General features: G+C 43.0%; 7 protein-coding genes across 7 annotated transcripts; 4 read left to right on the plus strand and 3 right to left on the minus strand.

Annotated features, from left to right (window-relative positions):
* Positions 1–474: 474 nt before the first annotated feature.
* Positions 475–2807, plus strand: EAF02_011028 (uncharacterized protein; the record flags this gene model as incomplete). The annotated part of the gene is made up of 7 exons (XM_038907076.1): positions 475–694; positions 1045–1436; positions 1499–1637; positions 1692–2297; positions 2350–2425; positions 2478–2538; positions 2601–2807. The coding sequence occupies 7 exons, from the start codon at positions 475–477 to the stop codon at positions 2805–2807; spliced, it is 1701 nt and encodes a 566-aa protein (XP_038753102.1).
* A 520-nt stretch (positions 2808–3327) lies between these two features.
* EAF02_011029 (uncharacterized protein) lies at positions 3328–4183 on the minus strand (the record flags this gene model as incomplete). Its single annotated transcript, XM_038907077.1, has 2 exons — positions 3328–3587; positions 3727–4183. 2 exons carry the CDS (start codon positions 4181–4183, stop codon positions 3328–3330), a joined length of 717 nt encoding a protein of 238 aa, XP_038753103.1.
* A 1480-nt stretch (positions 4184–5663) lies between these two features.
* Positions 5664–6404, minus strand: EAF02_011030 (uncharacterized protein; the record flags this gene model as incomplete). Its single annotated transcript, XM_038907078.1, has 3 exons — positions 5664–5955; positions 6008–6081; positions 6213–6404. 3 exons carry the CDS (start codon positions 6402–6404, stop codon positions 5664–5666), a joined length of 558 nt encoding a protein of 185 aa, XP_038753104.1.
* A 2606-nt stretch (positions 6405–9010) lies between these two features.
* Positions 9011–9687, plus strand: EAF02_011031 (uncharacterized protein; the record flags this gene model as incomplete). The annotated part of the gene is made up of 2 exons (XM_038907079.1): positions 9011–9291; positions 9375–9687. 2 exons carry the CDS (start codon positions 9011–9013, stop codon positions 9685–9687), a joined length of 594 nt encoding a protein of 197 aa, XP_038753105.1.
* Positions 9688–9800: 113 nt separating this feature from the next.
* On the plus strand, positions 9801–10244 carry EAF02_011032 (uncharacterized protein; the record flags this gene model as incomplete). The annotated part of the gene is made up of 1 exon (XM_038907080.1): positions 9801–10244. One exon carries the CDS (start codon positions 9801–9803, stop codon positions 10242–10244), a length of 444 nt encoding a protein of 147 aa, XP_038753106.1.
* Positions 10245–11135: 891 nt separating this feature from the next.
* EAF02_011033 (uncharacterized protein) lies at positions 11136–12417 on the minus strand (the record flags this gene model as incomplete). Its single annotated transcript, XM_038907081.1, has 5 exons — positions 11136–11370; positions 11419–11555; positions 11615–11887; positions 12007–12336; positions 12409–12417. 5 exons carry the CDS (start codon positions 12415–12417, stop codon positions 11136–11138), a joined length of 984 nt encoding a protein of 327 aa, XP_038753107.1.
* A 1849-nt stretch (positions 12418–14266) lies between these two features.
* EAF02_011034 (uncharacterized protein) lies at positions 14267–15134 on the plus strand (the record flags this gene model as incomplete). Its single annotated transcript, XM_038907082.1, has 4 exons — positions 14267–14270; positions 14474–14578; positions 14640–15004; positions 15057–15134. The coding sequence occupies 4 exons, from the start codon at positions 14267–14269 to the stop codon at positions 15132–15134; spliced, it is 552 nt and encodes a 183-aa protein (XP_038753108.1).
* Between the last annotated feature and the right edge of the window lie 44 nt (positions 15135–15178).

A 15178-nucleotide genomic window follows, 5' to 3' on the forward strand; every position in this document is an offset into this window, starting at 1 on the left:
CCAATATGACTTGAAAACTTAACAATGAAACTCAACAATCAACTCGTGTGGTAAAATTAGGCGTAGCGCGATGTTTGCTGTATCAAAAAGCCGAACGTACAGAATAAGTAAACAATGCGGGAATGGGAGATGATACTCGGTGGCTGACAGCATTCCCCCTGAATCTAAGCCACACAACCCCTAGTCTCTCGAGCCACACCACATATGAGTAGGTAGGTATGACATAGATGTCAGCTTAATAAAGGTAAGCTCGGTAAGTGAAGCTGTTATCCTAGATTATGCTGGGACCCCTTGCAGAGTGTAATCTTTGAGCGTTATCTGCTTATTTTCCTGTATCGATGGTTTCCTTGATTGACCAAGGGCGCAATACCTATGTCATAAACATTGATAAGTATCAGGACTCGCAACAGAGTATCAGAGTACTTCAGAATTCCAATATATAGAAAGAATATGGAGAACAGAAAAATAAGTAAGATGGCAGCGGCGAGATGGGCAAAGCTTTGTGCTCAAGAAGATCTCATCGCTTCCGCACAGCCAAGACATATAACCCCTCTGGAGAGGAACTCATGCCTTGGCAAGCGTGGGCATTATATTCGCTATCTTCTCCTGGTCGTGCTTATTTTAGTATTTGCTGTTGTTTCGAAGAACTTCTGGGGTGCCTACTTTGCTAGAGCTCTCTGGAATTTTATGCCCAGTCAGAAAAGCATTATTATTCACGATCCAGAGAATGTCGATTGGGAAACAGCAAGTTTCCACAATCCTTATTGAAGTTTACTTGCTAATATGAATCCTTTTCTAGATTATACCATCACCAAAACTGAGCTTTCATTCTTGCTATAGATCATTTGAATGTTCTCGTCTCGAAGTACCACTCGATTGGAATAACCAATCGACTGATTTGAGGCGTGTGGCAATAGCATTGATCAAACTCCCATCAAAGGTACACGCGGGTGATCCATGACATGGTGGTTCTATCATTATCAATCCAGGTAAGCTGGTGATGTTCCCTCGATGAAGCTAGAGCAAATACTAATCGACTTCTAGGTGGTCCAGGAGGCTCGGGTGTCAATCTTGCCAGAAATCAAGCACGTCATCTACAAACCATCGTAGACTCTCCCTCAGACCCGAATGATACTAGTAACACCAAAGCCACTAATAAGTATTTTGATATTGTCTCGTTTGATCCGCGAGGAACTGGTTTTACGACTCCTGCTTTTATATGCTTTCCCGATGCTGCTCAACGAATGAACTGGAATGTCGCTTCGGACGCGGAAGGAATGTTGGGGAGCTCCAGTGTAGCCTTTAAACTTATGTGGGCGAGAAAACACGCCCTTGCTGATGCTTGCTATACACGGATGGGTGTTGATGAGAATGGGGAGGATGCATTAGGAGCATATATGGATACACCTATTGTTGCAATGGACATGAAAGCGATAGTGGAAGCCTTATCTAGATCAAGAGACGAATCCGAGGTCGAGAATACACTAAATCATCGAAGATTGAATCTGTAGATAAGATTCAGTACTGGGATTTCTCGTATGGAACTCTGCTAGGCACGACATTTGCAGCTATGTATCCAGGCTTTGTTGGTCGTATGGTTCTTGATGGCGTGGTTGACGCTGATCGCCATTACGCCGGTAAGTTCTTCCTCCTTGTGTCTAAATTTCTGTCCAACTCTGCTAACCAAAAAGGCACCTGGGATGGGAACCTCGAAGATGCTGACACCATCATAAATAAATTTTCTGAGCACTGTTTTGAAGCAGGTCCCGAACGCTGCGCTCTATACTCCAGTAGAGGCTCAGAACACATTCACGATCTTTTAGACGACATCATCGCTTCCGTCACAGATGCTCCCATTCCAGTATCTGTTTCTGACGTACGTGAACCCGAGATTATCACGAGTAGCGATGTGAAAGGTGCAGTCCGTTTAGCCTTATACTCACCATTCGAAGAGTTTGAGGGACTGGCAAGGATCTTTTATGATGTTTCCCAAAGAAATGGAACACTTCTTGCAAATTCCAAGTCGATTGAATATGCATGGCAGGATCTTCAGCCACGATGTCGTTCGAGTGATTCATACTCCTCATATTGCTTCTCGCCCCCTATCGACTATGCTGAGGAGGTTGTTGGAGCCATCTCGTGCTCTGATGGGCCAGACCAATCTAATATGACTGCCACCGATTTCCTGGAATATTGGCAGCGAGTAAGGGAGGAGAGTATTTATTTAGGCAATCGATGGGCAAAAAACCGGATGTTGTGTGCTTTTTGGAAGCTCAGACCAAAACTTACATTTCCAGGTATGTTTGTTACTCGTGGTATAGAGCATTGAACCCTAACAACCCTCCTCAGGCCCCATCGAAAGCTCAACCTCGGAGCCAATTCTATTTGTCTCGAATACCCTGGATCCTGTCACATCTCTTGCGAAGTAAGGACAGTATTCATTTTTATGCCACCCAATTCTTGCTAATTATCAGTAGTGGTCAAAATATGAGTAAAAGATTCAATGGATCGAGACTTTTACAGCAAGATTTAGAAGGTGTAAATAACTCAATTTTCTTAAACTGATCTCGTCTCGTTTGCGGAAAGCTGAAAAAACGTAGCATTTATTCCTCTCGACGCCTTCGATCTGCAGCGCTAGGATTGTGAGGCAATATTTTCAAACAGGTGCACTTCCAGAAATTGGAACAATATGCCCTGTGTATGATAGAGCATCTGGCTTATCTGGCGAGGGACGTTCAACTACCATGAAATATGGCGATGAAATTTTGCTTAAGGCTTTGAGGGCTATAGCCACTAGTATGTGGTGAATGGAAGATACTATGTGGAAAGCGTAAATGGTGGATAGCGCAATTGCTCCAGTATATTCCTTCGGATGTTCATATTCCACAGATTATCCACAATATAAGGCATCTCCAAGACTGTATTGCCCTCGAGAAGTAATCTTGTGTTAAGCCAAATGGCATTGTCTGAACTGGTTGATATTACGGCTCTTGAGGTAGAATTGGCGGTGCAATTCCGGTACTTAAAATTTCGTCTATGTGGTGTCCACAAAGATCCGTCTGTATGCAGGTATCAACATAGTTCCTCTCGGAAATGTACACTTCGCGTTCCAAGACATTCGAGACCTGAACGGGCTGTTCTGACCAAGAGGTACGAATCCGTGATAGGTCAACCTTTCCGCTTCGTCTTCGACTCAAGCCCGATGACTCACAGGCTCTGGCTCTATCCGGCGTGACTCAATAATGTTATTCATTGTGTATGCCGCCAGTGGTATTTCCGCTGTAGATGGTTGAGATGTTAATTCTTCTAAAGTTTATCTGCGCCAGATTATGTTTTGTGTAGGGTCATGCGCTGGTAGTCCAAGGTAAACATAGTACTCCTTCTCTTTAATCTCAAATTTCGTAGTATCTCCGCGGTTTCTTCTTCGATTTTATTGTGGTTGGGTATGAGATGAGAATTTATTTGCACAATTGGCTTAATTAGTGACGACCTAGATACATGATCGATGGTTGAAGGCACAGAATCACGACCTGAAATCTTATCGTCCTTATCAGAAGCAAAGAACTCATTGTTGGTACCGAATGAGACTTGTCATAAAGGCAGATGTCGTGTTTGGCCACTTTCGGGATGCAGCCAATCGTAAAAAAGTTGGGGCAGCTTGTTGCTCTCTGACGACTGTCAGATTCCAGTTATCGACAAACAACCATGCGATGGTTTGAAGCGTACCTTGATGTTTTTCCCCTCGAGTATCCTTCCATGCTACATAATATCGATCAAAGATTCCAAAAGCAACACAGAACACGTTTTGCACATCCTGAAGTCGTGCTAAAGCGGATGGCCCGTTCTGAGCTGTAGTGAGAAGTTTTTGCCGCGTTGGTATCTGATGGTTCAAAGGTTCGTTACTGCAAACATTAACTAGGTATGTGGACGTGTTGTCACCATACGATTTATCTCGCCTTGACTTTGATTCGAAATATGTTACATTCGATACATTTTCAATTGCTTTATCCTGTGGACTCTGGAGGGAACTGGTGGGAAGTTCGGGTAGTGGCGTGGAACGACGGGAGAAAATAGAAGATATCGTGCTGGCGATACTTGGAAATGAACCAGAGCTTGAGGCGTAAGAACTCCGTGAACTACAAGATGAATCTGATGATGATCCAACAGAATCCCGGGAAGACATTTCAGAGAGCGAAGATGCAAAATATAGAAAGCGAGATGCCGAAGGAAAATCTAAGTATGATAATACTGAGCTCCATGTGGTCGAACAAAGTGGTACGTCAAATCACCCAAAACTTATACATTGAAACACTGTAGTTCAAATATTCATAACGACATCAGCTTGTATTCAAGCATAGGGGATGTAATATATATATGGTGAACTAAAGCTCATGGATATACGCGATTAACTTTGAATTCGAAATAATAACTGTTTGATTTGGTATACAATATCAAAAAGATTACCGGTACATAGACCAGGTATCCATTTAGTTTTATCTATGAAACTTAACTCAACTTCATAAACATAACAACACCACCGACCTTACAACTAGTAAGGTAAATGATGTCAAGGAACATTCTTTCTCTTTGCCCAATGAACAACTCAGACTGGATCGATGCTGTCGCAGATACTTGACGGGAGCCATCAGCGATATCAAACACGGAAGAATAAGATTCATCACTTCTTCATATTTCAAGTGTGTTGAAATCTATCGGCCATCGAGTTTCAATTATGTTTGATGATATATTAGTAAAAGGTTATCATATCGATCTAGGCAAGTCGACGCCTATATGAGTAAAAACTGCAAGTAAAATAATATGCCATAACTTCGCTGTATTGAGAGGTACTTCAAAAATTTCATTGAAGGTTTCATTCACATTGATGTGATGTTCGACCAAATGATTACGTAAGGTAGAAGCCATTGGTGAGCCAATCACTCGCAGTAAAAATTGGATTTTTGAGTTTGGAATAAATCCGACATGGACCGGAAATAAAATTCAAAAGGGTTCTTATTCCCAGTCGATGTAAATTTAAAATTTGCCGCCAGATTGACGAGCTGTTTCGCTTGTGTCGTTGAGAAAAACCGTTCAAATTTTCAGACGTGCAACAAAACAATTTTATGTTGCAATTCACGCGATAAATTCGGAGCTCGGACCATCTTGTCATATTCGCGCAGTCTCGAGCCAGTGAACATTTTTATACATTCATCCGAGCCGATTTGAATTAACTTTGAAGCTTCTGAGTTGACTGACATTTTACATACATGCTACTCTTACATTGTGATCTGGATCTATAAAATCAGCTGTATATCGTGTTTCCTTTTCAATATATTGTTGGACTATGTCATCGCTTCCTAAGACTCAACTGATTGCGTTTTTCATCAACGCTGCATGGTATTTCTGCATGATTGAACTTCGACACAAGCTGGAAATCAAGCACGCGTCTCACTTCTGATACGAAGAACGCTTGATAGATTGTTGTGTGTGCAACTGAACCTCTTCATTAAGACATTTTCACCAATACATCATACTCCGTACGATATGACATGGCATTCTGAATCATATCATGTGATTCTACTTTATGCCACAAGATTTCCATATCACAGATTATATTGTGAAACTGCACGACTTATTATGCAGTGCAACATTATATCATGGTGGAGTTATCTCATTTCGCCTAGTGGCTTCCCTCTCCGTACTCGCTTCTCCTGCCTACTTAGCTCAATTTCCACTACTTTTCTATTCTTCTCCAACTTCTTAACCAAGCGATCATCGTCCCGATCATAGTAAAGAGCCCATATGCCAGTTTTTTCACCGTTTGCTTCTTTTTTGACAGCACAAAATCCCTCCCATCCCTCGAGAGTCAATCTTCTGTCTTGTCTGGTGCAGTCGAATGGGCCTGTAATGTTAGGCTGAGCATCCAAACGCACTCCATACTCGACTTCGTAAGTTTCTCTTTAACGTATGTCTAATTCAAGATCGGAGCAACGTCTATGATAGTAGAGACAAGGCCTTCGTAGTTGGATCAGGACGTGGAAGATAATATCCTGCGAATAGATGTAGTGTGGGATCATTCATGCTCTTATTGATATATAGCTGTTTTTAGTATCAGCTTTTAGTGGCCATGTTCTTTGGTTTAGGATAAGAGAGATAAATGAATTGATTTCGTCGTAGAAGAGGTAACTTTGAAATCAGTACATTCTAACACTAACTTTGGAATCTCTGAGAATAATTTGCCTATGATCAACCTCAAGGCTAAGCGGTGATGCTTCAACACAACTTGTAATCAAATTGCATCTCCGTGCACGATGTTCTTCCTTGCGATCTTTGGTTTGGCCTTGTCTAATTGCCTCATTCGCGAGTAGTGCTGGTGCTGTCACCAGTGCAATGAGTAGCGAGTTCATGCTTACCGCTGCCTGTTACGACTGGTTGGGAGGTTTGAATTAGATCAAGACAACGACTGAAAAAGAGAGGCTGAAGAAGAAACTTGCTATATAGGGTTGGTGAATTTGATTTAAAAACAACATTCTCGAAGTGAGAACTTATGATTAATTGAAGTAGTTCTAAAGCATTAACCTGTACCTTTCGTCTTAGTGACGTCCACCATTATATTTGGAGTGCCGAGCATGGGTTTTCCCAGTGTTCGTAGAAAACAAAACTTTACGGTTGTTTAAATGCATTACATCAAGGCGCGAGTTTTGCTATTTGATACTTTCAGTGCCTTGATAATTTCGAATCTGGATCTGCCAACATCGGTCCCGCGAGTGTGGATAGTGAGGGATAATCTATAAATTTGACTTGCTAACCCTCTAGTCAGCAGCGCCGACATCAATTCTCTTCAAGACCATCTAAAACTCGGCAAATTGGTATCTACATTTTCGAATCATTTCCTACAACTAATTTCCATCGAACCTCATCCCCTACCCCAATATATCTACCATCAAGCAAATTCAACCCCTCTTCTCCCAGCACATGGTACTAACACAAAACCAGCACAAAATCGCCCGACAGAACAGCATTCAACCAAACCGCCTATACACCCACCCTCCTCCACCGACGAATCAAACAACAAACACAGAGCCACAACCGGAATCAATACAGCCCCATTACCCAACCCTCCCACCTCAGAAAGTCTTCGCACACCAGCAGGTAACTATCATACCCCCCGTCAAAGCAGACACATGTACAAACGTACCAGTATCTCCCCAATAAAAAACTAACCTCTCCACAGGAAATCTACTCAAAGGCGCTACAGAAGTAGACGACACTCTAAACCCGCAGCTGTAATGGTTTGTATAAAACATGATCTAGATGAAGTTCATCTAATGGCACGGATACGTGGTGATATAGTTACTGGACTTTACTAAAAACGAGTCACAGAAAAAGTTATTATGGAGTTTTGCAATTGCATATGCGAGGAGAGAAAATAATAATGAGATGGATTGGGGTTTCTCGATGTTTTGATTGGAAGGATTTATTGTTTACTTTTAAGACCTCGAATGTGGGACTAAGGCTATTTGTTCTTTCATATCTGGGAATTTGTGTATAGGTTAGAGTTAGAGATAGTGAATAGAAACTATACCTACCACACTCAAAACATCTCTTCAGATCTACGTATATAAGCCTCCAAATCACACTTCTTGATGAAAACTACAAATACCCCTTTCTCCTGGTCAAGAAATAATTGAGAATCCCGATTCAACTAATAAATCAGCTCAAAGTACTAGTATCATCTCGTAGAACATCCTCACCCTCCCAGATGGCATATCCCAATACTTGATAACCCACTATCTCAATTTCCTATCAAAGAGGAAGAAAAGATACACCACTACTAGAAGACATTAATTTTCACACCGCGGATATCTTTACCAACTATCCCGAACCTTGAAGTTCGTGGATTATATAACATTACAGGGGAATCTCTGTTCGTTCATGAAGCTAAGAGTAAGGGCAAAATACCAATCATCATCAATAATTTTCTCACCAGTGCAGTACTGGAATGACTTCTCGCATCGCTGTATGATACCTAGGTAGTTATAGCTAGATCAAAGTTTGTAATCGCAGAAACCACGAGCGGTGAGTAGTGTTCTCTATAGAGTGAATTACTTGAGGGGTATCTATCAAAATCAGTAGTTATTGAATATAAGACATCACACTCTATGATCGAAGCCTGGAAGGATGCCAGCTGCTTATTTCATATGTGCTGCCGCGAGATAAGCTAGATACAAGTTATATAAGTCGTAATCCTGTCTACATACATACATACATACATACATACATACATACATACATACATACATACATACATACTTCTTCACCTCTTAAGAACCAACTTCTATCTCCCCATCACCCATTAACAAGTGACCCCCCCCCGAAATAAATCCACATTTCTTCTCATCCATCCAGAATCCACATCCAGCTAATCTCAAAACCAACACTACTCCTAAGAAATCCCAATCCTCACAACATCTCATCAAACAAACCAAGGAATTCTCAAATTTCAAGATAACATCTCAACCCGAAACATACACAGTCGAGGCTATCGATGCAGTCCGCCAAGTAAACATATCATCAAAGCCCCAGCTGCAGAATCTAGAAAAAGGCATACACACTACCCTACCCACTACCCTACCCACAACAGCACATATCAGTAGCCGGTCAACTCTTAGAATGATACGATACACCCAAGCCCATATGCGGGTATGCGATGCGGCATCCCATCCCCAAGACAGTACGAAACCTCTAATTCGTATTCGTTTTCGAGTTGTTACCCCTTTGAGCTAGACCCCCTTACCCCTTGCTAGTATTCCCATGTATCGAGATCCGAATACGCACCCCCTGTTCCCATCACGTGTTTGTTGTGTCCTCGATACTTATTAAGTCTCTCTTGACCCTACGGCTTCGATTCGATTTGATATTCTCCAGTTCAATCGATCCCATTACTTCTCCTCTATATCAACATCAACAGTCCCATCTCCATCCATCCACCCACCGCAGAAAATCCCCCAACATGTCCACCCCCGTAGTGCTCGAACCCCAAGATCTCACTCGCGATTCCGCCTTCAAGAAAGCGCTGCATGGCCAGACAGGCCAGACCGATAGATCCTTCATAAACCTGATACACAAAGACAAGAACGCGCAGAAGCTAGCCGTGGATCAATACTTCAAGCATTGGGATAACAAAGTCGCCAAGGACGAAACATCGCTGGATCGTGATGCGAGACGGAAGGACTATGCTACGCTCACTCGACACTACTATGATCTCGCAACCGATCTCTACGAATATGGATGGTGAGAAGCACATCCCCTTCCTGCGCCATACTCCACAAACTATCTCCTACCAGAACAGCACTGACCACCCCTCCTCCATCCAGGTCCCAAAGTTTCCACTTCTGCCGCTTCACCCCCGGCGAGCCCTTAAAGCAAGCTCTCGCCCGACACGAGCACTATCTCGCCCTAAAAATCGGTCTTCAACAAGACCAGCTCGTGCTCGACGTCGGCTGCGGCGTCGGGGGGCCCGCCCGCGAAATCGCAAAGTTCACCGGCTGCAAAATCGTCGGGCTGAACAATAACGACTACCAAATCGAGCGCGCGACACGCTACGCGCGGCAACGGGGACTGGACCATCGAGTCAGTTTCACCAAAGGCGATTTCATGCAAATGAGTTATCCGGATGACAGTTTTTGATGGCGTCTATGCGATCGAGGCGACCGTGCACGCGCCCAGCTTGGAAGGTGTGTTATAGCGAGATATCAGAGTTTTGAAGCCCGGCGGGCGCGTTCGGCGTGTATGAGTGGCTTATGACTGAGGAATACGATAACGATGATCCTCGGCACCGTGCTCTTCGCCTGGGGATCGAGCAGGGAAATGGAATTAGTAATATGGAGAAGATTTCCGTGGCGCTTCAAGCCATGCAGAAAGCAGGCTTCGTCTTAGAACTCCATATGAATGTTGCGGATCTTGAGGGCGGGGATGCGATCCCGTGGTATTGGCCTCTGAGCGGTGACTTGAAATACATGCAGAGTATTTGGGAACTGCCCACTTTCCTTCGAATGTCACCTGTTGGTCGCACGGTTGTGCATAGCTTCATAGGAGCCCTGGAGACTATCCGTCTGGCTCCGAAAGGAACTCAGAAGACGGCCGATTCGCTAGCAACAGGAGCAGACTGTTTGGTTGCAGGAGCGAAGGAGAAACTATTCGCACCGATGTATCTCATGGTTGGTCGTAAACCAGCAGTGTGGTGAGAGGGGTGGCTGGAAGCGCGTAATTAACTGTTCGAATAAGAAAACTTATCAAATCATCTACTATAGTATAGTATAGTATAGCATTCGCTAACTCGAGTTTCATGATTCTTCACGTAACCATCTCAGTGAGTCTGCGTACCTAGATAGAACATGGCTTTTCAGTGACGATTTACTCGTTCCGTTGACCACCAACAAGCCAATAGTCCCAATACCCACCACAACACATCACCAACAACAGCACGCAAACCATCCTCCCCTAGTCTTCCAAACCACAAAGAAACAACCCAATAACCCCCAAAGTTCTCACCACCCCCGAGTGAAAACCCATTCGCACTTGCTAAACGAGAAGACTTCCTCAACCGACACTATGGATGAAGAAAAGTCTCGAGAGATGTATTGTACACTAAGACATACCCAAGTAGTCAAGTACCCAAGTAATTGTCAACGAAAATCCTTCACATTAAATTGCTACCTATATATTCAAAACTTTCCGATATAGCAATTATAAAGTAAAGTTATCATCCCCCTCAATCCCATCCAATTAGGTAGGAAGATAGCTAGATCTAAGAGCTCATCAGATTTTTCTGCCACAAAATATCCTTTTTTTTATGTTCATACACCTTTGAATTTCACGATTATCACCGTGAATTCACCCCAATTCCCTAGCACATCTATTCTCCTGTTATCGCTGATTATAGGACCCGGTCTTGAGAATCTTGTCTGTCTCTTTTTACAAAATAACGCCCGCTCCCATATGCATACCCAGATGCCTTACCAAATGCAATCCATTGACCTGGTCTACGCCGTCTTCATATACAAAGCCTTGACCTTTAATACGCCTGTCCAAAACCGTCCCCATTGTCGAGAAACATCAGGAGGCTTTTCTCAAACTCATAAGCTGGCATCATCGGCTTTTAACCCTACAAAAAAATCCCTAGTCATCTCAAAACTGAGCCAACTGCTCGCCATACTTGGGGCTACTTTGAGTAGATTGGGTACAATTCCCTTATACATGCCCATGATACCTTCTTGTGCGACAATTCTTCCGACAGCATCGAAAATTGATTTGTACTGGTATCCCATACCAGACATTGTATTGATCTGGAAACGACGTCGAAGAACATCACTAAAAAATGTTAGCTTTGAATTTATGAAATATTAACGGGCACCTTACAATGGATATGTGCATGTCTGTGCAACTGCGCCAGATATAGCGCCAGCTGCTAACTTTCGTACCGCACTGGGATTTTGGTCTCCCTCTGGAGTGAAATGCTTTCGTACAAGCTCATAAGTCATGAAGTTCAAGCCAACCTTATTTCTTCGTTAGCAATGCAATTCAAACAACCCATAACCACTTAATCCACACTCACATATGGTGCAACGCCAGCGACAGTAGGTATAATTCCTCTATATAATGCAAGAATGCCTCCTTCTGTTTTGTACATCGTCTTCAACGTAGCAAACATGCCTGGGAGCTTAGTACCATGCTTTCCCAAAGCCGCAAATGATGCAGACTGAATAGATAATCTAGTGCGAACAATATCTAGAGGATAGGTAAAGAATACGGATGTAATTCCGGCAGCTCCACCGCAAATGAGACGTCTGAAAGAACCCAAGTCTGCGCCAGGAGTGGTTTCGAAGAACTAGAGAAGCAAGGAAATCAGTAATTGCTTTCCATGAAATGCGCTCATTTGAAAGAGAATTTCCGCAACGTTCAGTTGGAAGAGAAATAGGAGAGATTCGAACATCCTTGAGCTCTTACCTTTTTATAGAAATTGTAACTTCCAAACTGGACAGCAGAATAGGGAACAATTCGAATACAGTTAGTGCCGTTACCCCTCATCAGTCCGCGCCAACCTTCCTCTTTCCACATCTTCATAAGCCCCTTTCCTACAGACATCTTGTATTCTTCTCGCCCTACACTCTGTATTTGAAAAAGAATCTTTAATCGTTCCAGAGGCGATACGACTGTTCTAGAAACCGCACCTGCCACTCCACCGGCGCAAAACGCTGCCACCACAGGCTGTGCGATCAGCTCTCTGAGTTGCAGAACTCTGGGGGTGTATTTGGGCGGGAGAACATCATTCTTAGACTTGTAGCAAAAACAAATTGTTAGCATGCATACTAGATAATGGGCAAGATTAAGCAAGAGAATAGAACATACGGCAGACATTTCCAGGAAAAGTAGCTAAGCTATGCACCTCAAAGGCCTAAAAGCTCAACGCACACCTTAAGCCCACCACGCATGCGAATTCGAAGGACAAGGTTTCGAGAATAAAGGGCGACTTTGATATTTGGTAGGATATATGAGAACGTAGACTTTTGAATAGAAATAAGAAATCGACGATCAATTGCTGAATATATTGTACATGTACAATTGGGAAAAGATCTAGGAGGTGGTGAGGCTGGCTGGGTTTGGGTTTTTTAAACCGAGCTTGACTGGGAGAAGATCAAGTACGGGGGGGGTACGAGATAGTGTCACCGGAGGATAGGAGTATCAATATCAATTTAATCTAGGTCTTTTGATGAGAGGTGATATCTCGAGAGAAAAAGGAGAATCGGCAGGAAGAATATGAGTAGGTAATCAACAAAGTTATTCAAAATGGCAAATTGGATTTTGTTTTTTCTATAAAGAGAAGAAGTCTAGGAGAATAATTTCCAAGGTCTATGTTGTTGTTGTTATATTGAGGAGGATTCGAGGAATTGATATAGCTACCTAGGTAGGTAGTAATAATAAGTACTGTTTGTACCTACAGTAGAAGTAGAGAACTTTTATCAACTTGACCAGTAATCATGAGCGGAAAAAACTTTACTCTACCAAGGTCCAAGGTGGAGGTCGTTTTGTGAAGGGTTTGTCGACGGAAAGTTCCATCTTTTCTGTAGTCATTTCTTACGAAATTAACACGATTTATTCCATTATATACCTAGATAGGTAGGTAGATAGAGATATATATATATATATATATGATTTAAGGAAAAGCAATTGATACATTTATATAAAATCATTTTCAAATTAATTTGTTAAATATTCCTTATATTTTGAAATCCTCATATATGATGACGACTAGTCCTACCATTGCTAATCGGCAACAACGTTGGATGATCTTCCACATTATGATGCCGGAGATAGAATTACCCCATCATTGCGAGCTACAACATGATGTCAACTTGCCTAGCCCTTCCGTAGTTTCCCGCAAGAACGATCGATACCTACATGCGGAGTAGCAGATACACAGGTATTCATCAACTCCTCGTACAAATTTGTTATTTGTTGGTAAATGTACCAATCCAGTATCAAATCGATCATGTATTCCTACCTACCATGTCCAGCTTGATTCAACAAGTACTAGGTGGTTATGTATAAAGAATCAGAACAATCTACAGACTGGACTGCGATCGTACAAACATGGACACGAAAACAAGTTCATTATGAATCCGAGTTCGAGTTCGAGTTCGAGTTCAAGCTTCACTGTACCTCAATAAACCATTCCATATCAATTTCGAAATAACCCGTATAGTATCTTGGTGATAGAATTCCTAAGTAGACAGACAACATTTTATGTCTACAATATAATACTATATATGGATTCAGTCGTCTCCCAAATAGAAAGCAATACCCATATGCGAGTGTACTGAGACATCCATCCATCATTAATCTCAAAACATCTTCATCTCTTCCATATCACTCGACTCCTTTTCATCACCCCTGACGAGGCCGAGTACTCACGACGTAGTCACGACGTACTCCGCCTTTCCGTTCAAGAGTACCGATACTTCGGTACATTCCAACCCACCTCCAGCTTCCCGGGCGGTCACCATTGACAAAAAATCAAAAATCAATTGTGCTTGATTGATGCCTCAGGCCACAAGGCACCAAGAAGTGAAAATCCACGGAAAATTTTAAGCGAATTCACGCACTGGGCTCCATATTCTTAAAACTTCTTCGAAATTGTTTTCGTTCTTGCTGGATCATTCACGACTTCTCGACACCCCTCGACGACAAACCCCCCAAATCGCCAATCATGGGTAGGTGAACACAAATTCTATTCCAGCCATCGTGTGCAAGTGGAAATTGAGTGACTTTATGATGAATTGAGATTGAAAGTTGAAAGACTGAAATCACAAATCGCATCGTAAAAGATCTCAATTCTCTGCGCAACATTGTGTCTGTGCAAGACCGATGTGAAGAGCATACTTGATCATAGGCTGACGAGGAATTTTCTAACTAGGTATCGATCTTGACAACCACCACGTGCGCAACACTCACCGTAAGACGCCAAAGAGTGACAATGTCTACCTTAAGTTGTTGGTAAAGCTCTACCGCTTCTTGGCTCGTAAGTCCATCTCAAAAGTTCTCGGCCAAAGTAACATGCGCTAACTGTCAATTTCTTTCAGGCCGCACTGAAGCCTCCTTCAACAAGGTCGTTCTCCGCAGACTTTTTATGTCCCGTATCAACAGACCTCCCGTTTCCATCTCCAGAATCGCATCCCAAACCAACAAGGAGGAGAAGAGAACCGTTGTCATCATCGGAACCGTCACTGATGACAACCGTCTTTTGTCCGTCCCAAAGGTCAGCGTTGCTGCTCTCCGCTTCACCGCTACCGCCCGTGCCCGCATTCTCGCTGCCGGTGGTGAGGCCTTGACCTTGGATCAATTGGCTCTCAGATCCCCAACTGGAAGCAACACTGTTCTCCTCAGAGGACCAAAGAACTCCAGAGAGGCTGTCAAGCATTTCGGTTTCGGACCCCACAAGCACAAGGTAATAAATCCAATATGGCTTTTAATTGACAAATCTGACAAATCTGCAACAGAAACCATACGTCGAGTCCAAGGGACGCAAGTTCGAGAAGGCTCGTGGACGCAGAAGGTCCAGAGGTTTCAAGGTCTAAATGGCCTAATTGGGGAAGGGACGTTACGAACTTCTGGCTTTGCT

The sequence above is a fragment of the Botrytis sinoallii genome, assembly GCF_014898435.1.
Source record: "Botrytis sinoallii strain Bc 23 chromosome Unknown BSIN_029, whole genome shotgun sequence".
Taxonomy (NCBI): Eukaryota; Fungi; Ascomycota; class Leotiomycetes; order Helotiales; family Sclerotiniaceae; genus Botrytis; species Botrytis sinoallii.